This window comes from Meleagris gallopavo, chromosome 21 (assembly GCF_905368555.1).
Source record: "Meleagris gallopavo chromosome 21, MGAL_WU_HG_1.1, whole genome shotgun sequence".
Taxonomy (NCBI): Eukaryota; Metazoa; Chordata; class Aves; order Galliformes; family Phasianidae; genus Meleagris; species Meleagris gallopavo.
The window spans coordinates 5,856,298-5,884,266 of record NC_139424.1 but is presented as its reverse complement, the minus strand read 5'-3'; the positions used below and the strand labels follow the sequence as shown (position 1 = coordinate 5,884,266).

At 49.2% G+C, this 27,969-nt stretch overlaps 1 protein-coding gene across 1 annotated transcript; it reads left to right on the top strand.

Annotated features, from left to right (window-relative positions):
* Positions 1–122: 122 nt before the first annotated feature.
* On the top strand, positions 123–27,969 carry PHF12 (PHD finger protein 12). The gene is made up of 15 exons (XM_085241151.1): positions 123–634; positions 895–1,076; positions 13,062–13,134; positions 14,665–15,052; positions 15,617–15,737; positions 16,713–16,845; positions 17,511–17,675; positions 18,333–18,494; positions 19,490–20,306; positions 21,824–21,946; positions 23,277–23,420; positions 25,166–25,264; positions 25,780–25,862; positions 26,363–26,501; positions 26,794–27,969. Exons 1-15 carry the CDS (start codon positions 569–571, stop codon positions 27,126–27,128), a joined length of 3,030 nt encoding a protein of 1,009 aa, XP_085097277.1. The 5' UTR covers positions 123–568; the 3' UTR covers positions 27,129–27,969.

The window sequence follows — 27,969 nt, the reverse complement described above, 5'->3', positions numbered from 1 at the left end:
CGGGCGCGGGAGGCGGAGCCAAAAGCGCGCGCAAGCGCGGTGGCCCGGCGCGCGCGCCGCCTGAGCCGAGAGCGGGGGAGGGGCGGCAGCGCGTGCGCAGTGTCGGGCGGGCGGCGGGGCGCGGTCTGCGCGTGCGCGGGCGGCGCGGCGGCGGCGGCGACGGAGGGGCCCTGAGAGAGAGAGAGAGAGAGAGAGAGGGAGGAGGAGGAGGAGGAGGAGGAGGAGAAGAGGGGCAGAGCGCGGCGGCGCCTGAGCGGTGCGGGGCGGTGCGGGGCCGAGCGCTGTGAGGCGACGGAGCGGGGCCGGCCCGGGCCCTCCTGTGCGCGGCATGGCAGCGGGCGCGGGGCCCCCCGCAGCCTCCCCCGGGCCCGGCGGCAGGAGGTGTTGGAGTCCCGGCCGAGCAGCGCAGCGGCCCGTGGGCTAGGCCTCAACGCCGCCCGCCCCGCCTCGCTCCCGTCTCGAGGCCGCCCGGTGGGGCTCCGCCGCCGCCGCTCCCCGTCCCTCCGTCCGCTCCCTCGCGGTGGGGTGGGGGGGGGTCTCTCGGGGCCGCTCCCCCCGGGCTGGATGAATGTGGGAGAAGATGGAGACGAAGACGATCGTCTACGACCTGGACACCTCCGGGGGGCTGATGGAGGTGAGGGGGCGGCGGGGGCGGCCGGGCTGCAAAATGGCGAGGGACCCCCCCCTTACGGCACCCCCCCCCCCCCCACCCGGCCCCGAGCCCCGTGGCCATAGAAGGAAGTGCGGCCGCTCGCCCAATCCCCGGTGGGGGCCTCCCGGGGCGGGCTCGGCCTTATCCCGGCCCCACCGAGCCGTGCGCTATGGGGGGTGGTGGGGGTCAGAGTGCGGGCGGCCCTCAGAGCCCTCTATGTGTGTGTGTGTGTGTGTCTGCAGCAAATCCAGGCCCTGCTGGCTCCCCCTAAGAGCGAAGATGGGGAGAAGAGGAGCAGGAGGCCCGAGAAGGAGCCCAGGAGAAGTGGCAGGGCCACAAACCACGACAGCTGCGATAGCTGCAAGGAAGGAGGGGACCTGCTGTGCTGCGATCACTGCCCCGCCGCTTTCCACCTCCAGTGCTGGTAAGGCTCCGTTCTCCCGCCCTCCTGCTCTGTGTCCCTGCGGTTGGGGCCCCCGTTAAGTGCCTGCCTTGGAACCAAACGGAGCTGTGAGCCCTGCTGTGCTCCTTACCCCCCCCGCCTCTCCTTTTAAAAGCCTACAATCCACACCTAAAACCCCATCTGGACGCCTTCATGGCATGGACACGCTGACCCCAGGCCCTCCTTTCTTTCTGTGCCCAGAGGCCTAAAGGAGAACCCAGGCCTCGGTCTGCTCGCTGCCTTCCTCCCTGCCTGCGCCTCACTTCCCTTCCTCTCTCCTCCAAACACATCTTCGTTCCTCCCCACCCCTCCGGTCCCAGCCTTAAGGGGATTCACAGTGCTGTCCCTGTGCTGGGCCCGGCCTTCCCGGCGCTTCCGTGCTGCAGCGGCTGCTGGGAATAATGGAGGTTGCTGTCTCTGTGTCTCTCTGCCTCACTGTTTACAATATGGCGACCTTCCTTTAAATTATATTTTTATTCTCAGCGCCATTTTGGCTGCATATGTGACTTCCAAACCCTTGCAGCTCTTCCTGAGTATCTCGATTGTGAAAATATCTTCCCTGCAGAAATCCGGGGCTCCGGACTTTTAAAATTGGCACGGCTTATTTCTTTCCCTCCTTTTTCCTTCCCTCCTGACTCCATAGACACGCTTATCTCATCCGTGGGGAATGACTGCTGTGAATTTCGGGGTAGCCGGGCCCTCTTGCTTGGAGTTGTGCAGCTTGGTTGATAAAAGCAGATCTTTTTGCATGCAAATCTGGAGCTGGAGGTGCGCGCGGAGGCGGTGGCGACGCCGTTCAGTGGAGGCTGCAGCAGGGAGGGCTCTGGGGCCTCACCTCGGCCCTTCCCATACACGCAGCACAAAGCCAGCCCTCAACTTTCCGCAGCGGAGTTTTCCTCCGTTCTGCACCAGGAGATGCAACGGGGGCTGCAGTGCCCGTTCTGCTCGCTCAACAGTTGACACAGGCTGAGGGTTTGTGTTAAATTAGCACAGCCAGAGTGGATAATGGAGTGGAGGAGGGAGCGGGGCGAGTCAAACAGCTGGAGCTCAGGCTTACCGAGTATTCTTCCTTAGGGGAGATTTTTTAACCACATTCCTTTCTCTCTTTCATGCTTTGCAGCTTTTTGTTTGCCACCCCGTTACAGCTGTCTCTTTATTTATTTTTTTACCTATTTTTTTTTTCCCCTCTTTGCACGCTGGTTATGCCGCGTTTCTGTGCTGATTGCAGCTCTCTGAACACTTATTAAACTGATTGCTGATACCGGGAAAGCTGAGTGTGCGGTCGCAGTTGTGCAGGGAGTGTCCCGTTAGCAGCACACAGCCAGGCCAGCCCAACAATGCTGTAGCGAGCAGCCATGACATCATCCCTCCTGCCCCGAGGAAGTGCTGCTGGTGGTTGGGCACATCCTCTGCATTTACTAGAATGACACCGACTTTTTTTTTTTTTTTTCCTCTGACCTTCTCCCCGGGCTTTAATTTAAGGGCTTTTTTCTTACACTAGATATAGTTGCTTTTAACTCGAGTGTTTGCTTGCAGATGTTGTTGAATGCATCCCGAGCCTTCTCTTGCAAGGCTTCACGCTTGGGTTTTCAGATGGAAGGGCTGTGACTAATGCTGCAAAGTTTAATTGATTCCGAATCCTGGCTCATTCTAACTGTAAATGGGTCCACTCTGTGCACGGTGAAATCTGGCTATGATTCATGACTTAATTTGGCAAGATTCTTATAGCCAGTGGGAACTGGTCATGTAAATCAGCCATCTAGAGAGGTTTGGCTGTACTCAAGTTGGTTACGTGATAATTACAAAAATTCTTTGGCTAACTAGTCACCCTTCAGGACAGAAGCAGAAGGTGCAGCTCTGGTTATTCCTTCTTGCTTTTATTGTTCCCTTCCTTGGGCTATCTCTGGGTGAGCACTCGGGAGCAGCAGAAGCCCCGGCCCTGCCGAGGCCTTGGAGCAAACCAGGTTGTCTCAAAGCAATGCTTGGCTTTTATATCCATGTTTTCTTCCCCTCACCTTCTACATCTTGCGTTAAGTAAACTTCCGTTCAGGATATAAACTCAGGCATAAAGGCAGCACTTGAAACTTCCTTTCTGCCTTTTTTTTTTTTTAATTATTGTTTTTCTTTAAAGAATAGCAGCTGTAATGCAGTGCTTGCTTAAGTGGTTTTGAATAGCAGTTTAGCTATACTGGCTGAATTATGTTGGCAGCTTAACTGTTCTTTTAATATTTATTGTAAGCTTTCGTGCTAGGTTGTATTTATTATCTGTAAAGCAAAAAAAAAAAAAAGAGGGCACTTAATTGGCCAAGGAATTGTAATCAGTCAATAAAAGGAGAGGTCAAGGTGTGGTCAGCTCAGAGACAACCCCAGCTCAGGGCAGTTTCATTTCTGCCCGCATAGAAACGATGCTCCGTGGCACTGTGCTGTGTGAACCTGCCTGCTCAAAATCCCCCAAACTTCCCAAGTCTGATAGCATCATGCCTCTGTGATGGGAAACAACAAGCTGTGTCGGTGCACAGTGGGAATGGCTGCTCTCCTAGAGGTGAAAGGGCTGTCCTGGTTCAGCTGTTGGGCTTTCAGCTCTTCTCACAACACAGAACAGCTGCTTTGGTGTAGAACTCCAGGTGCTGGTGAGAGGGTGCTGCAGATACAGGGCCTGCTGGGAGGGATACGGGGAAGTGCAAAACCCCTTAAGAGTCTACACCTTTGGGTTAGTATCACAGACAGGTGATTGTCTTCAGGTTTGAATTTCCAAAGTGCTTTTTCCTCTCTTTGAAAACAATGTGATTTTTTTTATTTTTTATTTTTTAGCTCCTAAGTCTGCCTTTGGTTGTGCTGTTTGCCTGGAATTTGCTGCTTGGGTCATGGGGCAGTGCCTGCATTTTCATTCTGATGTTGTCTTAACTCGGGTCCCTGTGTTCCATCTCCATTTGGAGAGAAAAAAAAAAAGTTTTGTTTTCCATTACTTCTGTTATTCATCCCCATCCATATCCTCCTCCTCCTGGGTGTGTGATTGTTCAAGTTCCCCTTATTTTCTTACGCCTGTTTGCAAAGTGAGCAATGTTGCAAATTCATTACAGCGTCAGCAGAGGATTAGAAAGATCCCTGGGAGAGAAGTTGAGTTAGCAACAGGGGGAGGGGAATAACAGCCCAGTCTTGTGCTTCTTTTTCAAGTCTCACAGTGTGGAGGAGCCCTCTTAGAGCTGCTCACCCAGCTGAGCATCGCTGTTCAAGACCCTCTTATGCTCCTGTGCTGCTGTGGAAGCATTGCTAGCGTGGCAGAGTGACCTGAGCTGCCCCAGCCCCACCAGCTGCCCGTCACAGTGAGCAGACAATGCCGTGCACTGATGCTGCCCAGCAGTGGGCTTCTCTTTGCTGCATCTGTGGCTCCTGTGGGAGAAATACGCCGCGTCCCCACTGGGTCCTGCAAGCACTTTCTGCAGCACTTGCCTTTATGTTTATATTTGGAGCGTTTGGCTCTGTTTCCTCCCTGCTTTGGCAGTCTTCTCCTAAGTGCTGTTGTCGAAGAACTGGTGTAACAGAGCTGCAAAGAGAAGACAACGGAGCTCAGCTAGCCTCAGTCTTGCATATTTTCTGTGAGTCACATCAGTTAAGCTCTTTGCACATAGAATGGAAAAAAGTTGTGTTTAACTGTAGGACATTAGTAACTCTTTCCCTACCTTATTCAAGTCTAAAATGTCCTTATCTTGGCATCTGGTCTAGCTGTGATTTTGCATAAATATCCATTCTGTGCGAGGGGTGAGGAGGAAAGCATTAGCCTGGCTATTGTCTTTGCTATTCACCTCAGGCTTTCAGGTGAAGCTTTGAAAGGCTCAAAGCATCTGCAGGGAGCAGCAGGATGGCCAGAAAGCTGCCCTGCAGGCTGACTTACCCCTAGGAAAAGCGGTAAGCGGGGAAAGCCAACAGCTTATTGTGCATCTCTGCTTGCGGTATTTCAGTACTGTTGGGGCCACTGTAGTCTGGCTCCCAAAGCAGAAGGAAGCAGTTGCTCTGGCCTGCTTTCTGTGTGCAGGGGGTCACTGCGCATGTGCCTGCAGATGTGGTAACATGATCGGTCTTGGCAGTTCTCTGAAGCAGAGTTGTACCAATGAAATCTTTCGCTCTCCTTATTTTCGTCCGAAATCTCTCAGTGCAGAACCAGATAAGGTCAAGCTAAAGGTGTCACCTTAAGCTGGGGGCACCAGGAAACCACTGATAATAAGAACTTCATCAACTAATCTTAATTTTTTTGCGCCCAGCGAATGACAATTCTCATCTGCTTGTGTTAAACCGAGCGTGAGCACATTCTGCAGTGTGGGCAGGAGAGCGGCACTCGCGTCGCATCGTGGGTCACAGCAAGGCGTGGGGATGCTCTCCATCTCAACAAGAGGGATGTTTAACTCCTTCACTTATGCTTTGTCTTCAGGCACAGCCCAGCGTTAGGTCAAACATCCATAATCCGAAGGGCACGGTATGAGGTGTTAATAAGGACACTTCACTGTGTTGTCCCTTGACTTGGGAAGGTGCCACTTTTATGTTGACCGGGACTCATGGAGCTGAGAACTCTCTTTTTTTTTTTTGGTGCTGCTGTGGAGTTGGTGTTTGAGTTGTCCTGAAAAAGCCGTGTTGGTGGCAGTGGCTCATTGGGAAGCAGTGTGCATGGCCTCGTTTGCTGCTCCTCCTGCTATGTCAGACCTGCAGGCATGACTCACGGGAGCGTTTGAAAACATGGAAAGGTCTTCCCAGAGGAATTCCAGCTCCTCTAGGCATTTGCAAAGGAAATTCTTAATTGGATTAGATTCATAATGCTAATCTGCTAATGACTGTTTGTTATGGAGATCTTAGTGCTATCCTGTAAATATATTCACCTTAATTTAGCTCGCCCTGTGCCTTTTTATCACACACAAGCTCAGTGCTGTTAAGATTATACAGCTGCCTGCAGATTTTACAGCTGGGAATGGGAGAAGGACCACTGTGCACGTTACACAAAGTGGTGTAATGCTCTCATCATTCTCACTGCTCTCAGTTTCTCAGAGCTGCTTTAGATGGGCTAGGAAACGGGGATCTGCAGGTGTGGATGCTAAGCTGTGTTGATTCTGCACTGACTCAGTGGTGCCTGGCAGGTTCTGGAGCCTTTCCTGTGCTCTGGAGCCCTGTTAGTGGTCAGGTGGGTAGCAAGGAGATGGAATCCACTGGGAAGAAAGCAGTTACTTACAGGAAAGAGATGTATCTTCCTGAAGGCAAGTGTTGCAAAGTCTGAGCCTTCAGGGGGTGCTGCCTGTTGGAATATAAATCACATGTGAGAATGACTACCTGTTGTTTGTTTTTTGTTTTTTTTGTTTTTAACCACTCAGGAAGTAAGCTTGGACTTCAGAAAATGCTAATGTATCTCAGAATATAACATGGCTTTGTTCTGGGGGTATGGAGTGCTGGATCCAACATCTTGCCACGTCAAGTTACTGGCGAACCTTGGGATTTTACGGCGCGGTCAGAGGAGGCTTTTTCTTAGAGCAGTCAGTGCACAGTGCCTGCAGCCCCACAGCAGCTCAGTGCCTGCCCAGCTGTTGGAAGGAAGGCTGCAGTGTCTGTGTAAGCTGAGTAAAAACGGTCCAGTACCTTCCCTTTAACGAAGGAGCTGACGGTATCAGTAGTCAGGTGGTTTCATACCCTTCTAGGGTGTGGAGTAAATGCTTCCTAGAGTCAAAAACGAAGAAGGAAAGGAATGCTGTAAATCATTCTTTCAGTCAGTGTGTCAGATCTCCAGCACAAAAAGCGTCTCGGGGCAGCTGGGGGAAGCACAGAGCCAAAGCCTGCACCAACCTATTTCTGCTGACGTCTGCTCTGCACGACTCACTTGAAGTAAACTAGATGGAGCTGGAGATTACCGACTTTGAACCCCACAGAAAGCAGCGGCCTGAGGATGCAATTTGGCAGGCTGAAAACCCCATACTGAATTCCTGGCAAGCGGGAGTGATTGGTGTGAAACACCTGCCTACAGCCACTGACTTGGGGCAGCCATCACGTGAGCTTCCCGGAGATCTGAGGCTAGAATAGCAACAGGAGCAGGATGTGAAGGTGATCAGGAAAGACAGAAGGGATTTATACTCTCTGTCAGGGCTTTTTTGGGGGCTGGGAGTGGAGGGATATTTGTGTTGCTCTACGTTTCCCTTTCCCCCCCAGTCTTCTTGGGAAAGCCTAGCCCACACGTAGGTGTTGGAATTATGCCTCACTTGTGTCTGTGTGAAACTGAATTCATATTTTTGCTTTTATGGTCTGTGTCTCAGCTTCCTCTGATGTGCTGCTTTCTCTGCTTTTCGTCTCTTTGCCACCTTATTGCTTCTGTCCTTTCAGCCCCTCTCCTTTGAACACACTCGGTATCGCTAGGGCTGAATGCGTTCACCTTTCAGAAACCTCTCAAACCCGTGTTTTCCTTTTTTTTTTTTTTTTTTTTTTTTCAGTAGAGCTGTCTCTTCATTTATTGTTCTTTCGAGACAAAATTGGGTGAACTGGCTCTCACTAGAGCCGTGTTGCTCCTCAGCCCTGTTTCTCTTTTCCCTGTTGCTTCCCTGTGTGTCATCCTGCTTTGAGAAGATGACTTCTAATCTGTTAAGAAGATGGTGCTATAGAGATCTGAACACTTAATGATGAATGTGGCCATTGAATTCAGGCTATTGTTACCATTGTCTGCAGCACAGGCGCGAGGAGCGGAGCATGGGATAGCATCAGGATGTGCAAGATGTCTGAATTTCAGAGCGTGACCCAAATTTTCCAAAGTCAACAAGTCTTCCTATTGACTTCTGGATAGAAATACAAAGCCAGGCAGTTCACTTGCAGGTATGCCCCAAATTGCAGAATTCAAAAGCAGCCGAGCTAATTTGGAAACCAAACAACAGCAAACAGAAGACAACTGGAGGCCGTTTCCTTCAATCACATTTATTTATATAGCTCTATAGTTTTGTATATAGAAATCCAATATCTTAAAAACCTCTTCTTTTAATTTTTTCCTGCTGTTAATGAGAGTAATAACTAATAGCTTGCCTGGGGACTGGTCTCTAGGCTGGGTTCTTCCTATGAATAGAAGCAAGCAATTACATCAGGGGATCACATGTTTACCTGTGGCTTAACTGCTTTATTGGACACTCCTGATTGCCAGGTCTGAGACAGAAAGCTGGACTTCACTGTATGTAGGAGGAAGAAAGAAGCGTGCAATGAATGCCACGTTGGGATGTAGCACACCTGGTGACATAGAGATGTTAGCATACCTTTGTCTTTCCTTGCTTGCATCTTGCTTCTCGCTATCTGGCTGTATCACGGTGTTTTATTCCTGCCTCTGTTCTCTGTTGCTCAGCCCTTATTTCTAACACTCTTTGAGGGGTGTGTGCAGAGCAGAGGCAGTGTTGCAGATGATGGGATGATTGGTGTCGTGTGAAACAGCCATTTCTGTTCTCCTCCTTACTGAGTGGCAGCCAAAGTAATCACATGCTGACCTGTCCGGGATGTCCATCTCTCCCTGCTGGATGTACAAACATCTCCCTGCCCTTATATACATGTTCAAGACTTTGACTTCAGAGTAAACAAACTGATGCTGACTGCTGTTAAGCTTTTTTCCACTCGTTTCCTCTGGGGAGGGGAATCTGTACTACAGATGAAAGTACAGCAGCTGATGCTTGGTCATTAACATGGACTGCACTGCTGGCTGTAAGTGGGTGTAACATATGCAATACGTGAGCCTACTGGAGTCCAGAAAACTCCAAAGCCATTAGTTTGGATGTGATCAGGTCATGCTTAGAGGTCACTGAAGTGCTGAGCTCATCTGAGGTCTGGTGATCCCTGCTTTGGTGCTTGTGTTCATCAGCAGCATCGCTGCTTGTACTCAGCATCAGAATGTCCATTTTAATGAGCAGATAGAGTTTGAAGAACTTGCTGTAGAACTTCACTGGTCCATCTGTGCTGAGGAGCCATCCTGGCTACCAGAATGGAGGGGAGAGCTGTTGGCGTTCCTAATAATTTCCTCCAGGATAATGAAGCCTTGCTTCCATCTTCACAGAAAATAGTAAGCTCTTTGAGCCAAGACTCACAGCAGGAAGGTAAGAGTTGCAGCACAGAAGAACCTTCACCAGGCTGCAGCTGCTGCCTGCGTCGTGGTTCCTGCCTGCAGCAGAGGCTCCAGGCACCCTGTTCCAGGTGTCCTTCTGCAGGGCTTTGGAGCAGCTGTGAGCAGAAGCTGTAACTGGGGCTCGGTAACACTGTTTCAAAGAGCTGGATGTGTAAATGATGCAACCTTCTCTGTTTCTCAATGGGTCGCTTGTAATGTGTGCACAGTGCAGTTGGTTTCCTGGTTTGTTTTCGTTACGGCTGCCATTGAGGCCCTGCTGTAGGAAGCCAGGAGCCTTGTTCTTTATGAAGCCGGTGGAACAGCTGTACCTCTATCCATCACCGGGATAAATAGGATCCAACAGCAGAGCCGGATGTTTCTTCCTCTGTCTCACTGGCAAACGTAACCAGCATCCTTCCTTGTAAGCCTGTCATTGAGTCCTGGTTGAGGTAATGAGAAGATTTTTGCTGAAAACGACTGAAATCAAAGAGAAGTTACTGAAGAAGGCTCCGCCAGACACCAGGTCATCTTCCTGCTGCCGTTACCCCAGAGCTGTCAGCCTGCCTGCAGGCGATGTGGCCACCAGGAATGCCACGTGGAAATAGCTCCTGGTTAGCTGCTAACTGGTTCCTTTGAGAGCTGAGCCCGGTTTGTGCTGAAGAAGGTGCCATTCTTTGAGCATTTGTTTACTTATTTATCGAGGTCAGCAAAGTAAAGACTAATTATGGGGTTTAGACTAACAACGGGCATCTGATCTATGAGAGCTGCAGAGTGTGAAATTAAAAAGCAGAGTGGCTTCGTGCTATTGTTTGCTGGATGAAAAGCTCCCAATGTGCAGATGACTCCTGAAGATTTTTCATTTCATCACAGCCATTTAAATGTTATTTGTGAAGCTCTGCATAATAGTGAGCCTAAAAGTTCACGAGGGCAAGCCTTGGCAACGTAAATCTGATCTGAATGTCAAGAGATGCCGCTTAGCTTTTCCCAAAAAAAGCAATTAGTCTGGCATTGGGCAGTTGGGTATCGCTGTAGTGGCTTTGGAATATGTGATGGTCAGCATCTCCTTTAATTTCCAGAGGCTTTGCAGTTGTTCTTGCAAATGTTCGTGTGGCACTAACAGAAAGTCACTCTTGTTTCGGAGCTGTCTTTGTGTTAAATTCAGGAACGCGTTTGTCCTCTGGGTGGATTTGAGTCCGGTCACACCAAACCCTGCAGGTAAAAGAGCATTGGGCCACTATGACAACAACACAGGAAACTTTCCGAAAGGAAGGTTTGGCAGGATTGAGCAATGTGTGCTTCCAGGAGATGTGCTGTAACCGGAGATCACGTTGGTGTGCGCGGCTCAGGTCCTGCTGGCAGCAGGCTGCAGTGGCTGGAGGGCTGCATGCTAATGAAGGATGGGGGAAAGCAGCCCCGTGCTCCTGCCAAAGCACCGCTCCTTACCTTGGTTGTGAAGACCGAACGCCTGGCTGAGATTTCAAAAATGAGTTTCTCGTAACGCTGACGGTAAAAGGTTGAGGAATGTGGTCATAACCAGTCAATTGAAACGGCGTTCTTCAGCGCTTCCTTGGCTTTATGTTAAGATGCAGGAAATGCTCTTTCCGTGCGGAGGGGCCGGCAGTCCGGGTGCAGCATTCATCAGTCTTTGTTAGTGCAGCGAGCTGCCTCGATGAACAGTTCATTAACCAGGAGAAGCAGAATCGCCCTTTTAATGCACTGCCGTGGCAGTCAGGCCTTGACAGCGAGCACAAAAACTCGGGGGGTGAAGCTGGGAGCTCCAGCCTTGCCGCTGCACCGACGCTCATCTTTCCCAGTCCTTTGGGAAGAAGCATTCCCTTAAATGCTGCTTTGTGAGAGCTTTATTTAAGATCGCTCTGTATGTAGGATCCCGCGGTTGTTGAGCAGATAGCTCAGATTTTTTAAAAAAAGCATCCCAATAGCTTGCACATTTAGGAAGAAACCCCTTCTAACTCTTCTAGGCACCTCCAGAGGTTTGCTGCAGCATTAATTTGTTTCGTTATAAAATATGTAAGGTGAAGGTAACAGTTAAAACCAATGCCCCGGGGCTCTGGCAGCGCGTGGCTGCTGGCACAGCGCTGGGACGGGGCAGGCGTGTTCCCAGCCGTCGGGGCACGCTCTGCAGCAGCTTCAGAGGCACAGATCCACCAGGAATAAACCAAAGTCTGCGGGTTCCTGGTCCCTGGGGTGCTTGCTGGGAAGGGGTGGGCCAGGAGGATCTGTGCTGGCTGTAGCGCAGTCCTAAGGGCTCTGTTTTCGGATTAAAGCTGAGCTGTTCCCAGGCCCACCTTGGGACTGAGGCTGCGGTGAACACCTGGAGATCGTTGGTTCCGCTCCTTCCAACCCCTCTCCTCGCTTCTATCAGCAGAAGATTAGTTTGGGGCAGGCATTTGAGGCTTCCTGGGAAGCAGTTGACAGTCGGGGCTTTGGTGCTGTCGTCTAGAGCCTGATCTCTTGTTCATCCAAGCCCTCCAGGAAATGAGAAACATAAGCTGCAGGTATGTTGCTGCGTATCCGCGGAGCGCTGCCTTTCTGGAGCGCCCAGAACATTGAGGCCTCTGCAACCCTGCTCCTCAAAATGGCTGCCAGATGTGTTGGCTCCACAGAGCTCCCGTGAGCCTGACACCACGAGTGCTGAGGTTACCAGCTCCATCCTGGCGGCGTTCTTCCCTCAGGCCTCAGCAAAGCACTGCAGGGCTGAGCGCACATCACGGTGGCTGCGGCGCCTTTGTCGGAACAGCAGCGTGCAGAGTGTTGGGACTTTGTCTAAACAAAAGAAGCGTGTTTGTTTTTTTAGCTCAGGCTTAGGAGCCCAGGCTGAAACACCCCGTGTGATTCCCCTGTGCTAGGGAAGCTGTGAGCTGGCTGCCCGTGCTTGCGTGGCTTCTCAGCAGGGCCAGTGAGCTCCATGCCTGTGCGCCCATGCAGCGATCACCTTGTGACCCAGCTGTAGGTGTCCCTGTTCACTGCAGGGGGCTTGGACCAGATGGCCTTTAAAAGTCCCTTCCAGCTCAAACAATTAAATGATTCTCAGTCATTGCTGCTGATGTGGGGAAAGGGAGCTGCCAAGCCCTGCGAGAGCGCATCCTTTGGGCACGGGGGGTAAACGTGCTTAGCAGACTTTGTGTCGTCATCTCCAGCATCGATAGGCAGAGCTTTTAGAAATGTATCTTAAAGCCATGCTGCGTGGTAGCTAGCTGTTTATCTGACAGCGTGGATGTTTCTCTTGCAGCAGTCAGCAGTTTGCTGAAATAACAGAACTTTACAATAAAGAGGTGTTGGAAAGTACTGGAGCTAGTAGGATTTGTAAGGGAAGTGCAGCATCTAACATATGCTGCTCTGCCTTTAAGTGAGGGGGGAAAAAGCTCTCAAAATAGTCCTCCTTACTCCTTCATTTAATTTGCTTTGATTTATTTCTAGAATCAAAATGAGAATGTCCTTTTGACGTAATGCTGTTTTTATAGTAAGTACAAGTCCATACGAGTAGGATGCATCTTGTGCTTCACAGGCGAGGCAGGCTGTATGTGGTGACACTTCTGGGAGTATTCCGGCTGTCCTAAGATGGAGGGTGATTCCCACCATGAAGTTGGTGTGCCCAGGCGTGGAGTATGTGAGAGGCATCAAGCTGAGGGAAGCATTAGGGTTAGGGGGAGGTGTACGTGTGGCACAGAAATAATTGTCCATTTCCCTTTGCTGTTCAATACTGAACTTCTGGAGCGTTCTGCACGGTGGAGATGAAATGGATGTCATGGAGGACAAACGTCACTGGTGACAGAGCTGCCCTGACTCGGGCTACGTGGAGATGAGATGTTCCAGAAATAACAGTAAAGCGTTGCTTTGTGTTTCTCTTGCAGCAACCCTCCACTCAGCGAGGAAATGCTGCCTCCAGGGGAGTGGATGTGTCACCGCTGCACCGTGCGCAGAAAGGTAAAGCCTCTCGTGAGAAGTGTGCTCTGTGCCTCTCAGCTGTCTGTGATTCTATCATCTCCTCTCCCCTTCATGTCAGCATACGTAGTGCCAGAGCTGCTCTTTATGCTCACAGTTATGAAGGGCTTTGTTTAGAAAAGGCTTCAAGAAAACCAAAGTGTATTGATGAGACCATCCTGATATTTTAATATTGTTACCAAGAACCACGAAACTGAAGCACCTGACCTGTTTGTGTCAGGCTGTGCCTTTTAACCTGCTTTCCTTCCCTCCCATTATGGAAAGGAGGGAGAACTGAGGCACAGAGGGAAGGGCTCCCATGCTGGAGGAGGTGAGCTGCCTGCAGGTGCAGCAGGAGTCCTGTTAATGCAGCTTTAGCATTGGGGTTGTGTGAATCTGGTTAATTTGTGTGGGGTTTTTTGGGTTTGATTTTTTTTTATTTATTTTTTTTTTTTTTGAAATGTGACTTCACAGCAATTGCACATCAGCAGAGGGTGAAATCACAGCGAGTTGTGATTTCCTGGGCTGTTGATCAGGATGGGGAGATGACTGTGCAAGATTGTGGCTTGTCTTCTTTGCTTTGGTACTCTTTGTCCAGGAAGCTGTCTTGCACAATGTAAACATCTTATCACTGTGACTACATGAGGCTGTGTAACAGAGGATTTGGGAGCTCTGCTGAACTATCTAGCAGTTGTTCTCTTGAAGTGACACCCAAAACAGATCTTTTGTTACCGAAGCATTTCCCTTGTTACGTTTCCAGGGTACTGCTCAGGCATCTGCTGACAGCAAAGATGAAGGTCACAAATGTAATAATATTCATATAAATTTCAGAAGCACAGCACCAACGAAAAGACTTCTCTGTATTAAAAATCTCTCCTTTTACAGAACGTTTCATAGTGATGGAGTAGATGGGTGCTGGCAGGCACTGGGGCATGGTACTTGGCCATGCAGCTGCCCCTGCCTGCAGAATGGACCTCTCAGTGATGGCAGCGTGTTGTCTTCCTCTGCTGCAGTTCTCTCTGCCCACCTTGTTCATGAGTCCTGGTGTCAGGAGATAGCAGAGTGTTTTTTATGATGTGCTTGTATTCTCCAGCTGACCTTCTCGTTCTGTAATGGGTTTGGATGCACTGCCAAGGTTAATAGACTGCATCGGCAATGAATGACCTACCATGGAGATTCTCAGTGTTGGCTAGCAAAGTAAACAGAGTTGTCTGATCAGACAGGTACTCAGGGCTAGATGCTGTGAAACGTTGTCCTGATCTGGACTCCAGTACAGCTGTCCTGAGAGGAGAGAGGGAGATGCTCATTTTCTTCCCTACGCTTGGTGTTCCCTTCAGCTGTTCTGTCATCTGTATGTTTTTGTCATCTGCAATCAAATTGCTTTTGCTAGGTCAAGGCTTTGGTGACTTCCCGGGTGAAGTTGTAGTAAGTGGCTCAAGCTTTTTCAGATGCTGTTTGTCTTCAGTTGCTTGTTTGTCAAGGTTGATGTGCTTTGTGGCCTCCATGATAAGCCTGCCTATTCATGTCGTGCAGAAGCGAGAACAGAAGAAAGAGCTGGGGCAGGTAAATGGATTGGTGGACAAATCTGGGAAAAGGACCACCTCCCCAACCAGTGACGCAGACCTGTTGGACAGGTCTAGCAGCAGCATCAGGGCTAATGCGCATGCCAGGATCTTGGAAAGGAGAGCAAGCCGGCCTGGCACTCCCACATCCAATGCCAGCACCGAGACCCCCAACTCAGAGCAGAATGATGTCGATGAGGACATAATTGACGTGGATGATGACTCTGCCATTGCAGAAATGGACTGTGGGCAGCCCCAGCTGAAGCGACCGTTTGAGCTTCTTATTGCTGCTGCCATGGAAAGGAACCCAACGCAGTTCCAGTTGCCGAATGAATTGACCTGCACCACAGCACTTCCAGGTGAGCAACGGGTTGCCCGCTGTCTTGGCGGAGGTGTCTGCAGTTGCATCCTGCTGCCATCTTGCCTTTGTTCCTTCTCCACTCCTTGTTGATCCTGGTGAAAGCAAAAGGTGTCCTGCTGTCCTTGGTCCTCATCCAGCCATCCAGCAGTCCTCTTCTAACTGCAGCAGTAGGTGGCCTCTGGTTCCACAGGATGTGGGGTCACTCTGGTAGCTCCATCAGCATTGAAATGGATTCTTTCTGCATTCAGCTGAGTCTAAATCATCAATCTGAAGAATTTTCCTATTGTCCAATTACTTGATTTTTAACTCTTAGTATGATATCACTGTATCAAGTAATGACTTGGTTGTTTCCGTGACTCCCTATAGATTAAGCTTGAAGTATGACTACCTTTAGAGCCAATCTCTGTCACTTAAATCTAGATTTAGTGGTTGAAAAGGGCTCCTTAAACAGCTCCTTTTTGGCTTTTCTAGTTGCTTCTTCCTGTGCTGTTTATACATATCTACCAGGAACCAAATCTCTGCTGTGTGGGTAACCCAAAGATTTTTTAAAATTTTCTTCCAGGTACTAGCAAGAGGAGGAGAAAGGAAGAAACCACAGGAAAGAATGTCAAGAAAGCACAACACGAGTTAGACCACAATGGTTTGGTTCCTTTGCCAGTCAAAGTCTGCTTCACATGCAACAGGTACTTAATTCTTCCAGGGAAGCTGTTTGGTGTAACTGCACCATTCATGGGAACAAAGTTCTTCCTGAGAAAAGGAAAAAAAAAAAAAAAAAAAAGACCAACCTCTTATCTTTCCCATTTTCCTTCACTATTTACTTATGATCTTCTATGCAAATAAGGGAATAATAACCTTTGCTAAATAGCAGATGCTTAATGACAAGTGTAGCCATGGCTTCTGCAGTATAGCATAGTGTGAAGGTTTTAAAGTGTAGCCTGAAGAGATTGAGCCATTTTGCCTTTGGTATTTTTCTACTAAGAAAAAATCTGAAGTGGTGATGGTTTAGAAAGCAGAGATGTTTGTTTATGGCTCATAAAGAAAGAATGTGAAGAGGTGACCTTTAGGAAATAGAAATATACAGAGAGAGCTATAAGCCCAAGGCAAACAGGAGTATTGTGCTGCAATGGTAAATCTTAAAACTAGTTTAAAGTACTGCTGTGTTTTTTTTTTTTTTGTGACTGCAGAAAAAAACACACAGATATATCCCTACTCAAATTGTCAGCAGAACCAAAGAAGTACTTTGGGAATCCAGTCAGAGTGAGTGTTCTGGAAAAAAAAATAATAGCCTATATCTGAGATTTCCTTCTGATCTTTTAAGTCTTGCTCTAAACAAAGCCACTTACAACCACTGCATAAGATCAGCTTGAGAAGTTGCATACGTGAATCTGGACAGGTGCTTGCTGCTTCCCAGCACCAGCATCTCCTGCCAAAGGACCAAGAAACCCTCGTGTGTTTGGGCAAGTCCTTTCACCTCGAGTGGGTCTTGCAGAATGTCCATACAGATCAAGTTACAAACCTGAAGCTTAATTTTGGATGCAAGTAGCATAAGGGATTTGGTAGGGAAAGATAAGTTGATGTGGTTAGCCAAGCTTGCCCTGCACATTCACTTTAGACTCTCTGTTCTGCATGGGAAATGAGATGTGACTCTCTCTTTGCAGGAGTTGCAGAGTGGCACCTCTAATTCAGTGTGATTATTGCCCTCTCCTGTTCCACATGGATTGTTTGGAGCCACCTCTTACTGCCATGCCTCTGGGTAGATGGATGTGCCCAAATCACATAGAACACGTGGTGGTAAGCAGGACTGTGATTGCAGTATGGTAACTGGATGCTGGAATGGAACCTGGCAGGTCCATTAAAGGACAAAGTACAACAGTGTAAAACAGCTTCTGAGCTCTTATTGCTCCCTGTAATGCTTGTAAAGCTCCAAAGGAATATGATGCTGCTCTCTGCAATAAAATATAAAGATGGGGAACTCCTTGTAACTGAAGCTGACATCTCAGAGTGTGACTCACTGTCAGTTTCTCTGGTTTTCAGATTGGCCTCCTTAGGATCTAGATGAGCTTCCAGAACTGCGATACAAAGCAGCTCAGTGCTACAAGTAGGGGAAGCCATTCTTTGCATGCTTAACCCAAAAAACTTTCATTCCAAGCGGGCGCTTTCATTTGTGGAAAAGCGTTGTGCTTGAGACTCAATACTCAGAAAACAGGGGGCTGGAACAAAGGGCTTGTGCCTAGAGAAACTGCTTCTGAGAGCACAGATGCTATTTAGTAGGCCTCTGAGTGCTTTTGTCTTTGCCTCCAGCAATGTGCCCTTTAACAGAAACAGTGCTGCAGGAAGTAAATAGTGTAAAGCAGAGCCGATGCTGTACTGCCGGTGCTGCGAGGCATTATGACAGTCTTAGGGAGCCTTAGTGCCCTGCAGATCCCTAACTACTGTGGCATTATTTGATCACCCAGCTGAACCAGAAGAACTTGACCCTGAGTAATCGGTGCCGAGTATTTGACCGGTTCCAGGACACCATATCTCAGCACGTTGTCAAAGTGGATTTCTTAAACCGAATCCATAAGAAACATCCTCCGAATCGCAGAGTTCTTCAGTCAGTGAAGAGAAAGGGTTTGAAGGTGAGTGTCAACAAGTAGGTTTAAATGCTAGTTTGGAAGGGAAACCAGCATGCCCCATAGGGATAGCCTTGTTGGGGCAGGAGAAGGTGGGGACCGAATGAACGTGTTGGTGAGATGTCTGGAAGTCAGCAGTCAGGGAAGTTATTTTCACTGCACATAGGGTTTAAGAAGCTCTGTTTTTTCCAGCACCTATGATGCTCAACTATGAGAAGTGAACCTTTAAATCTAGCACAGGCATGGGAAGTCCAACATCAAACCAACCTAAGGTGGCCATAGAGTCAGAATCTGGGCTGCGCTGTGTTCCCTGCTGAACCTCAAGGAACATCTCTACCAGAATGCCTGAAAAATAACATGTGGCTATCTAAAATGCTTCCCCTCTTTTTCTTTCCTTGCCTTTTCTCTGCATGATTTTCTTGTGCTGTAGCCACTATGTTATGCTGAAGTCATGCCTGACCTGAGGGAATGAAACCTATTAATTTCAGCATAGCTGCATCAATTTAAAGTACTCAGTACTTGAAACTTCTAATGTATTGTCTGCAGGATTCCTTTGGGTCAGAAAACACCAAACACAAAGCACAGTGCTGGTTAGGCACTTAATTTAACAAGTCATTCTTGAGTAATTGTTCTCATGTGTGATCTTCTTTCTCTCCAATGTAGGTTCCTGATGCTATAAAGTCCCAATACCGGCTTCCACCCCCGTTACTTACGCCTGCAGCAATTAGAGATGGCGAGCTGATCTGTAACGGGATCCCTGAGGAACCCTTGCAGAAGCACCTTTTGAACACTGAGCACTTAGCCAGCCAGACAGAACAACAGGAGGTAAATGAAGTCAAAATGCTTAGACTCTGTCTGTAGTTGCTTTGGTACAACAATCTTTTTCCCTCTCAGTTGCCATCAGAGCAGTTGTCAGGGAAACCAGTCTCAAAATCGTATTTCTGAAGGTGATAGCTTGTCTTCTCTCTGACACCCCTTGCACATTAAAACTTCATTTTGGTATTCCAGGTGAAATGTAAAGCCCTCCTCATCTGACACTTCAGGAAAGTGGTGAAATATTTCTCTGGTCTTAACAGTGTCATTGAGGGCTTTCTGTCTAGATGTCATTTTTATTTCCTGGCTGAGAGGACGTAACTTCCAATTTGATTATGTAAGGCTGCTCTCTGACACACTTGCTTGTGTGTTAATGTCACATTACTGGGCAGCATTTTATTGCTAATAACCAAAGACTTCTAAATCAAGCTCAAGTGATTGTTTAAATCTTGTAGGAAATTTCTTGTTGGACTCCACGATGCGAAGGCATCGAGTCCTGATAGTTCTTTTGTATGGTGTGTGCACACTGACCACAAGGCTTCAAACTTTGAGGAAATCTTTTGGTCATCTTCAGCCAGGTGTAGAAGAAAAGATGCTCTCATCCTCTGCCTTTAGCATGAGTTAAATCAGCATTTCTTTCCAGCGTGCTATGGAGTAAGCTAAAGGGTTTTGTTTGGAGAGAAGCCCCTGTTAGTGGAAAATGTGAATGTAACTAGCTGAAGAATTTGCAACACTTTCAATGCAGAGAGGGGGAAAGGTCTGGGAGCAAAGAGTTGCCTGCTGCCTTTCCCCTCCTGTAATCTCAGCTTCTCTGTGTGCTGACCTCTGCACAGAGATGAGCAGTGCGCATCCAGAGCCTTCTGCCACTAGTAGACGAGCTCAGAGCAGATGCTGGGTGCCGTGCAGCTGGATCCCTTTGAGGCGGCCGAGCAGTGGGGTGGTGGAGCTTCGGAGCACGGTCTGCCTGCAGAGCTAACGTGTGGGTTTTTTTTTCCCCTTTCTCCCAGTGGCTCTGTAGTGTTGTTGCGCTCCAGTGCAGCATATTGAAACATTTATCTGCTAAGCAGATGACTTCACTTTGGGACTCTGAACAAACAGAGAAGGCTGATATTAAGCCTGTTATTGTGGCAGACGGCGCGCTCGCCAACCCTTACCAGGCAGCTGACAAGGCACCCACACCTTCCCTCTATTCCATGTCATCCTGCACCTCAGGGATTACCACCCAGAATTCCTTGAGTTCCTCACAATCCCAGCAGACTTTGTCACAGGAAGATGTCAACTGCAGCTCCTGTCTAGATAAACCCAAGAAGGTGTCTTCTTGCGGGACTTCGAATGGGCCGACAGCCTCCGACGTGAAAGTGAATGGTCCTCATTTCTATGGCGTTTCATCCGAACCTTCAGCACAGTTGCCTGACTCCCAGAGGCTGACTGGAGCTGGTAACACAATACCTGTTTTGTCTCATCGGCAAACGTGGCCCAGGCCCCTCACGCCCCCAGCGACTTGTGGACTTCTGAATCACACCATTGGAACCATTGTCAAAACAGAGAACGTAGGAGGACCCGTTTCTTGTGCACAAAGGGGTTCTGTGCCAGTCACAAGCATGCCTACTTCCATATCGAGCTCCTGTGCCAGCCTGGAGACCACCAGCACTTTGCAAAGGAAGAACGTGCAGACGCAGATAGGACCGCCGCTGTCAGCGGACCTGCGATCCATGGGCTCCCCTCTGACTGCCACCAGGGCTCTCACCCCTCCCCAGGCTGCAGGAGATGGGATCTCTGCTGTTGGATCCACAAACAGATTCTGTTCACCAGCACCACCTTCAGGTAAGTGCCCAGCAGCTGATCTTGGCCCCAGGGTGGGGAGGTGTTCAGCTGAGCGCTGTTTCTGGACCCGCAGGCTCTCGTTTGATGGGGAATTTCTCTTTCTGTAGAGAGCAGGGTGGAGGTTCCCAAGTCTTTCCTGTCCTAGGTTCCTTCGCAGGAGCTGTGGGATGTGTGTACCTGAGAGCAGAGTTCTATCCTCAGCATCAGGACAGTGGATTGGTAGCTCAGCTCTGGGAAGCAGCAGTACATTCCCATCCCTTGGCTGCTGCCTCCCTGTTTGCTCCGGTGCTGCTGTAAAACTGCCAGTTGATTTTTAGAGCACCGCTTGGATTGCCAGACAGGCTTTTCCCCAAGCACCTCTCACCCCCTGATGCTCTGCTCTCTCTTCTGATGATGGCTATGTCCTCTCATGCTAAGTCTGCAGTTGCACAACGCTGATGTGCAGGAATGTGACTTGGGAAGTTGTAGTGAGTTTAGTACCTGTCACTCTGCTCACACAGATACTTATGATTTACCACTCTGTCCTGGGCCTTACCCTAAAATCTTGCTGTTAAAGGGCACAAACACATTCATCAATGTAAAAACATCGAGTGAAAAACATGGAGAGCTGAGGGTGTGAGGATAGCATCTCTTAATCCCTACATTTTTGCTAGAAGAAACTTTCACTTTCCTTTTGCCTCCCCCCTACCAGCCCAAACCATTGGATCCTTTGTGCAGGTTGGGTTTGAAGCAAGCAGCAGAGCTGCCTGTCACTGCTCTCCTTGCAGCTGTAGCTGCTCGGTGTGGGTTTGGGTGGAGTGCAGTGTAGGCAGCATCTTCTTATTGTTCTTAAAATTCCTCTTTTTAACTTCGGAGCGTTAGCTTGTGCTTGGGAGCAGCTCCCAGAGCAGCTGGCATCCCTGCTTATTCCTGAACCAATACAGTCGTTCTGGGGCTGCTGGTTTGTCCCCTGCTTGGAAATGCAAGGCTGGGAGGCCTTCAGGTGCTGCAAGGTGTGATGTGAAGGATGAATTCTGCCCGTGACTGTCACGTTCTTACCAGTGAGCCACACCCTGGAGTTGGTAATTGTACAGAAATCAAAAGGTTGAGGCAAACGTGTTTTTAATGCGTGTTCAGACCTGGACAAGCTGCTTAGCAAAGTGCTGCAGGTTTAGCAGGCTGCTTCAGCTCTGGGGGCTCAGTGCTTATCGGCCAGGGTCTGTAGCACAGCATCACTTCTGTCTCTCGTTGCTGCTGCTTTGATCAGGGAGTGGGGGGCTCGGGTTGTTGAAGTGCAGAATTCCTCCAGAACAGAAGGAGATAGAGGCTGAGAGCCGGTGCTGTATTCCAGGCACACGTTGACCTTTGTGTGAGGGGAGGAAAGCTTGTGGTCTCTTAATTGGGGCCCATTTCAAAGTATGGCTCTGTGCAGAATTAGTCACTCTGAGCAGCGTGGAAGCTGGGAGCAGCCTGAGGGCTGGGCATGTGTCTCGTGGACGTCATGGTGACATATCTTCTCTGCCCCATTTTCCCTGTAGATGGTAAGGTCAGCCCCAGCACCTTATCCATAGGAAGTGCTTTAACTCTACCCTCATCGCTCACTTCGAACTCTGCAGCCATGTTGGACCTCACCAGTTCCCTGAAAGCATTTATGGATGGCGGTGAGTATTTGGTTTATCACTCTCTGCTAGCACTGTGTGTTTGCTTCCTGGGCATTTTCTCTGCTGAAGGAGTTCCAGAGATAAGGAAGGGTTGCAGTCAGGTGAGGGAGGGGCAGGATATACGTTACCTTAAACGTGTCATATATTTCCCTACTAATAGCGTTGCCAAGGCAGTGAGACCAATGGAGGGCTTCTGCCTGGAGCTTTTCTGAGGAACAATCAGAATGCTGTTGCCTGGGCTTCTTTCCAGGTGGAATTCACATGCAGGAACCTGCAGCCCTGCCGTGTTGTGGTGCTAGCTGTGCTCCAGAGGTGTTCCCAACATGCACAGAGCCCAGCATCTCCACGCCTTGGAGCTGAGCAGTCTCTTATCAGCTCTGCTCATTTCCTGATTGATTCCCGCTTCTGTCGGTCTTCTCCTGGACTGGCGTAGTTTTTATTTGCCTTTTGTTGCACTTGGCAAGAATTGCCACATCTTAGTGCAGTGACATCAGGAGGAGGAGATTGCTAACCAGCAGTCATCCACAGCACAGCGAGGCAGGCTGTTGCCAGTGCCTGTTTCTCAAATGGAGCCTTTCTGGATTTGCAAGTGTGATGGCCCTCTTCTCGTGGGTGAATCCCAGCTGCTTAGCTCAGCCAGACCACCCCTCTGCCATCAGGAAAGGCTGTTGTGTCTCTGCTTCTTCTGCTTGCTGTTTTAACTGTTGCTGGTGCCAAAAAAAAACCCTTGGAAACAGAGGTTAGCCAGCCCGCTTCTGCTACCAGAAGGCAGATCTCCATAGGGCTTTACAACCAGAAATATTTCAAAGCTATCAGCAACAGATCTGCTTTAGAGCTTGTTAATAATCCTGTCTGAATTACCTTGTTTTGGTTAATTGACCCTGCTGTGAAAGCACGTGACTCAGGAATGAGAATAGAGCTGCTTCAGAGGTGGTTACTGCTGCAGTGCAAAGACTTTATGACTAGATAACAAAGCTTCAGGAGAAGGAGCCAGCCCACTGCCCAAAGGGGCAATGTCTGCCCCTACAGCCTTGTTGCTTCTGAGCTGAAACAGCAGATTTTCAACCTAGCAGTCCTTATTGCCCTGAATTTCTGAGCCCTGAACTTCTGCCTGCATTGCAGCTTTGCAGCCATAGCTGACGCTCTCTATGTACTGCTCACGTGAGAAGTAAGAGGCCACCTGTATGTGACATTCTCAGTACTGTGGAAGTTGTTGATCCTTGCTGTTGAAGCACGTGGCAAGTCTGAAAGCTGGACTGTGAAATCCACTGCAGCTCAGATGGCTCCTTTCCATGAATAACTTTACTAATTGCTTTTTGTTTGTTAACAGAGATTGAGATAAATATGCTGGATGAGCAGCTGATCAAGTTTCTGGCCTTGCAGAGAATACATCAGCTCTTTCCTTCCAAAGCTCAGTCTCTAGCAAGCAGTGTCAGTGCCCATCAGCAATCTCCTGTGGCAAACCACATTGAAGGTAAGAGCAGCCCTAGAATAGCTGGGTTATGTTGAGCCTTATCCTTCTGGCACTTCTGCCTGTTCCTTGAAGGAGATCTTCACTCTTCCTTTGGTATCTGCTTGATGCTGCCTTTCTTTCCTTGCATTCCCTTCTCTGGATATCTGCTGACCAGGGACGCTGCCAGGTCCCTCTGCTAACTTGTTATGCAGTGAGAATACCTTTAGTAATGTGTCAGTGAGGCTTCTGATTTTCTGAAGATCTTCAGTGATGTTATGTTTTACTCATCTTAGCACGAGATGGGAAGGTTCCGTTGTTCTCCTCTCCCCATCTTTGAGATGGGCAAGAGAAACATATTTAAGATAAATACGCTGATAATCTCCACAGGCCTGAATTCAGCTCTGGTTGTGGGTTTTGGCATTGCTAACAGCACCAGCTGTATGGGGAACGTGGCTTCCTGTTCCTCTGCATGCAGTCATTCAATGGGATCTGTTTTCAAGCACTAAGTGGACAGCCTTGTTGTGGGAGCAGTTGTCTGCTCCCCCTCTGCTAGGCCTGAGGCTGGATATCCAAGATAAGGTCTTTGGAAGTCTGCTGGCGTGGCTAACCTTCTTCTGAAGCTCTGTGCTTGCCTGCTTACTTGCTGCTGTAGCATCACAGCGTTCTCTAAATGCTTTGTTGATCATCATCTGAGTGCTGCTGTAGAATACAGCACCAGGCTGTGATCGGAGCTGCTTTCCTGTGCTGCTCCAAGCAACCAACTTCTGGAAATTCTTCAGCACCCTGCCTCCCAAAAAGCAGATTGATGCTGTCTTAACCCACGGCCCTTTCTGGACAGGATGGATGCATCCAGCTGACTATTCAGCAGTACTGACAGTAGATTTCAAACCTTTTGTGAGCCCTGTTGAGTCAGCAGAGCCAGACAACTGAAAGGACTCGTGTGGAGGTGGCAAGCTGCACATTTCAACTGTGCCAAGTGCTGCACGTCCAGGGATGCCACTCAGTGTGGCCACTGTTCCTGACATAGGTGACTCTGCAAGCAGTCTGATAATCCTTGTGTTCTGCTCTTTGATTTCACGCTCTTGGCATAAAACTGGCCTGCAGATGTGGTGTCAGAAGAGGCTCTGTGTGTATAAGGGGCTTATCTCCAAGAGACAGCTGCTGAAATCCTGACAGCCCTGCGTGGCCTGCAGTTTGATATCTGTTCCACAGAAAATGATTTTCTGCCCAGTTAATGCGAGTGTGTGAGAATGAATTGAACCTGGCTGCCAGGAAACTGCTACAGGGACTGACCCGAGGGTAAAGCAGTGTGCTCAGTACGTCAGTTCGTGCTGGGAATGGGGTTAATCCCTGGACAAGGCTACTCAACCTGTGCCTTTCCTGCAGCTTCTCTAGAAGTGGAGCTGTGATGTTGGTGACGTTCACCAGCAGCGGTTCTTGTAAGCGGTGCTTTGCCAGCAAGGCACATGGCTAACAAGATTAGCCAAAGCAGGAGAGGTGAAGAAAGAAGTTAGGAGTAGTGAGCTCCAGTTCTCAGCATGGCTCTGCTGCGTGTGCTCTGCAATTGCATGGCTTCCCTGGGTAACTGGGAAGAACGCTTCTCCCTAACGATAAGATGCTTTATCCACAAACGTTTCTGGAGGGTTGGAAAGCTGGAGCTGAGGCTAAAGCTGACTGCATCCCCCCTAGGATCTGTGCTCTCTGCTGGCATCAAGCAGCCCGTGGAGCTGATAACATTGTTCAAGTGCTTTCTCTTTATCTTGCAGCGCAAAGGAAGGAAGTGCAAGCCCGGGCAGTGTTCTACCCTCTGATGGGCCTGGGGGGTGCAGTCAATATGTGCTATCGAACCCTCTACATCGGGACAGGTGAGTGGCTTTTCCCCAGTGCCACCTTCTAGATTCAGAGTGGCTCTCCCTGGCCCTCCCCGTGTGTTCCAATGGGAGGTGGGTGCTGCTGCTGGGATTCCTCACTAACAGAAACACAGAAGTCCCCCGTGCAGCAGAATTTTTGCTCTAGGGCCGTGCCTTTGTAGCCTGGTGGGCACCAGAACGTCTCTCAGCAGAGGGAAGAATTAAAGTTTGCTTGTGGATTTTGTTTCTCTCTGCTCACATCCCTTTGGCACTCTAGAAATGGCCGGGAAACACCTAAACCTGCTCAGCCCTCCTGCCTGTGCAGCAGCTAGCTCTCCCTTCCCCCACTGAAACTTTGTTCGAGGCTTATCGCAGCATTATTCATGCAGGCCTGGGAGTGCGGACAAAGGCAGTTGCTCCCCTGTTGTTTTGCTAATTGAAGTTTAATTCTGTCTGTTGTTCTCTGCTGCCTGGCAGTTCTTTTTTTCTTCCTGAAATGAACTGAGCATTTTTGTCCTCCCCATTGGCAGGAGCCGATATGGATGTGTGCCTTACAAGCTATGGTCACTGTAACTACGTGTCCGGCAAACACGCCTGCATATTCTACGATGAGGTGAGAGCCTGAGCCTTTCTTTGCTTGGCATGCATGGCAGTGGGAGCTGGAGATACAGGCAGCAGGTTGCCTTTGTGTGGTGCTCCTTTATGGGACTGCAAAGTAGGAGCCAGAGCTGTGAATGGTTTCACTCCACGAAGGCTGCATCAGCGATTTGTGTCGAACCCCTTTCTGAAGCACAGAGCTCTGCCAGCATGGTTGCTCTGAGTGAAGTGCTTGTGGACAAAGACCACGAGTGAGCCCTCTCACTGCTGGCATCCAGGGAAGGAAAATAGCACAGAGATGGTTTGATCCTTTTTGACCTGGCTGATATTTAACTAAAATTTTAGTGTAAACAGAGAGCTGCCTCTTAACTACCATCCAGAGATGAGTTTGTTCATGGAGGAAACAGACCAGTCTGCCAATGGAAGTGCCACTGGAGATACAACTCCTGTTTAACCATCAACAGCAGTAGGCAGGGAGGGGTTGTTTGTGATCAGTTCCTTCTTCTCCTTGCTCAGAATACGAAACATTACGAGCTGTTGAACTACAGTGAGCACGGGACGACGGTGGACAACGTTCTGTATTCGTGTGACTTCTCGGAGAAGATGGCTCCCACTCCTCCCAGCAGTATTGTTGCCAAAGTGCAGAGTGTGATAAGTGAGTGTCCACACAGCCCAGCCCCTGTCATGCCCCGGGGACCCATCCGAGCTCCTGCTCCCCTCTGCTCAGCTTCCTCTTGCGGGGCTGCTGAAACGGATGTGCCCGTGTCCCCCTGGGGCAATGGGACACCTCTTAGGGCTGCCCTGGGAAACCCTTCCTCTTCCATCTGCTGCTGAAGTGCCTCCAGGCTGGAAGCTTTGCTCCTGGAGCACCCCAGCAGCAGCCCCAATGAGCTGAAACAAGCTCCTGCCTCGAGCTGCCCCAACCTGATGTGCTTTTTCTTTTCCAGAGCGACACAAAAGCAGGAAGCAGGAAGAGGAGCCGCATGAAGAAGCCGCCGTGATGAATTCGCAGGCACAAGGGCAGCATCGGAAACCCTGCAACTGCAAAGCCAGCAGCTCCAGCTTGATAGGGGGCAGCGGGGCTGGCTGGGAGGGGACAGCTCTGCTCCACCACGGCAGTTACATCAAGCTGGGCTGCCTGCAGTTCGTTTTCAGCATTACCGAATTTGCGACCAAACAGCCCAAGGGGGACACTGCCTTAGTACAAGACATGGACTTGGAGGAGAAGCTTTCTCTGAAACCCCACCAGGTGCCCGTGCTGCGCTCCAACTCTGTTCCCTAGGAATTTCGAGGAAGAGAGCTTTGGAGATGAGGAAACGCCCTCAGACTCTTTGCAATGCAAAACTGTACAAAACCGAGGTGGGATTTTCTATGTCAGCCCAGAGACTGTCCACACGCCGTTTGCATGAAATGAAGAACGTTTAACTTTTTTTAATTTTCTTTTTTTGCTCAAGTTTTAGGGGCATTTGCACATATATTTGTACTATACATTTCATTTTAAAAGGAAAACTGCAGCGAGAGCAGGACGCGTCGGAGCGAGGGGCGTCTGAGCCGAGGACTCTCTCTGACAGATCGTACCCACGCAGTTGTAAAATAATCAGAAACTTGTTCTATTTTGTGCCAGTGACAATAGTTTTATATTAAAAGAGAAATACAGTTTTCATACAGCAAATCTATACAATATCATTGTTTTATTTAATGTAAAGAAGCGCTCTTCTTCCCACAGTTACGTTTCCCATCCCTCCCCGCTCTGGTTGCACTACAGTAGCTACTGTGTATTGGGCAGTGAGAAACGAATTCTTTTCCTGGTGTCCATCCTCTCTTTTTTTTTTTTTTTTTTTTTTTAATTTCGAATAAGGAAAAGTGTTGGATTCTGTGTAAATACATCAGTGATGGCATTTTCAATGTTTTAAAGCTGTGTACAGTGCTACATGTGGTATGACGTCCCCCAACTTGTCTATTGTAGCAGCTCGTTCGTCGTAACCCCTCTGTCTCTTTTGTTTATATGCCACCCCCCGCAGCAGGCCAGCTAGCTCCACTGTACAGAGTAATTGTAACGTTTTAGACTTTACAGAAACTTTCCTGTATTCTGTATATAAAAAAAAAAAAAAATTCACATTGTT

Coding starts and splice junctions, on each gene's coding strand:
- PHF12 (XM_085241151.1), top strand. CDS start 569: ATGTGGGAGAAGATGGAGACGAAGACGATCGTCTACGACCTGGACACC. Junction 21,947..23,276: donor GAAAGCATTTATGGATGGCG/GTGAGTATTTGG, acceptor GTTTGTTAACAG/AGATTGAGATAAATATGCTG. Junction 25,863..26,362: donor CCTGCATATTCTACGATGAG/GTGAGAGCCTGA, acceptor CTCCTTGCTCAG/AATACGAAACATTACGAGCT.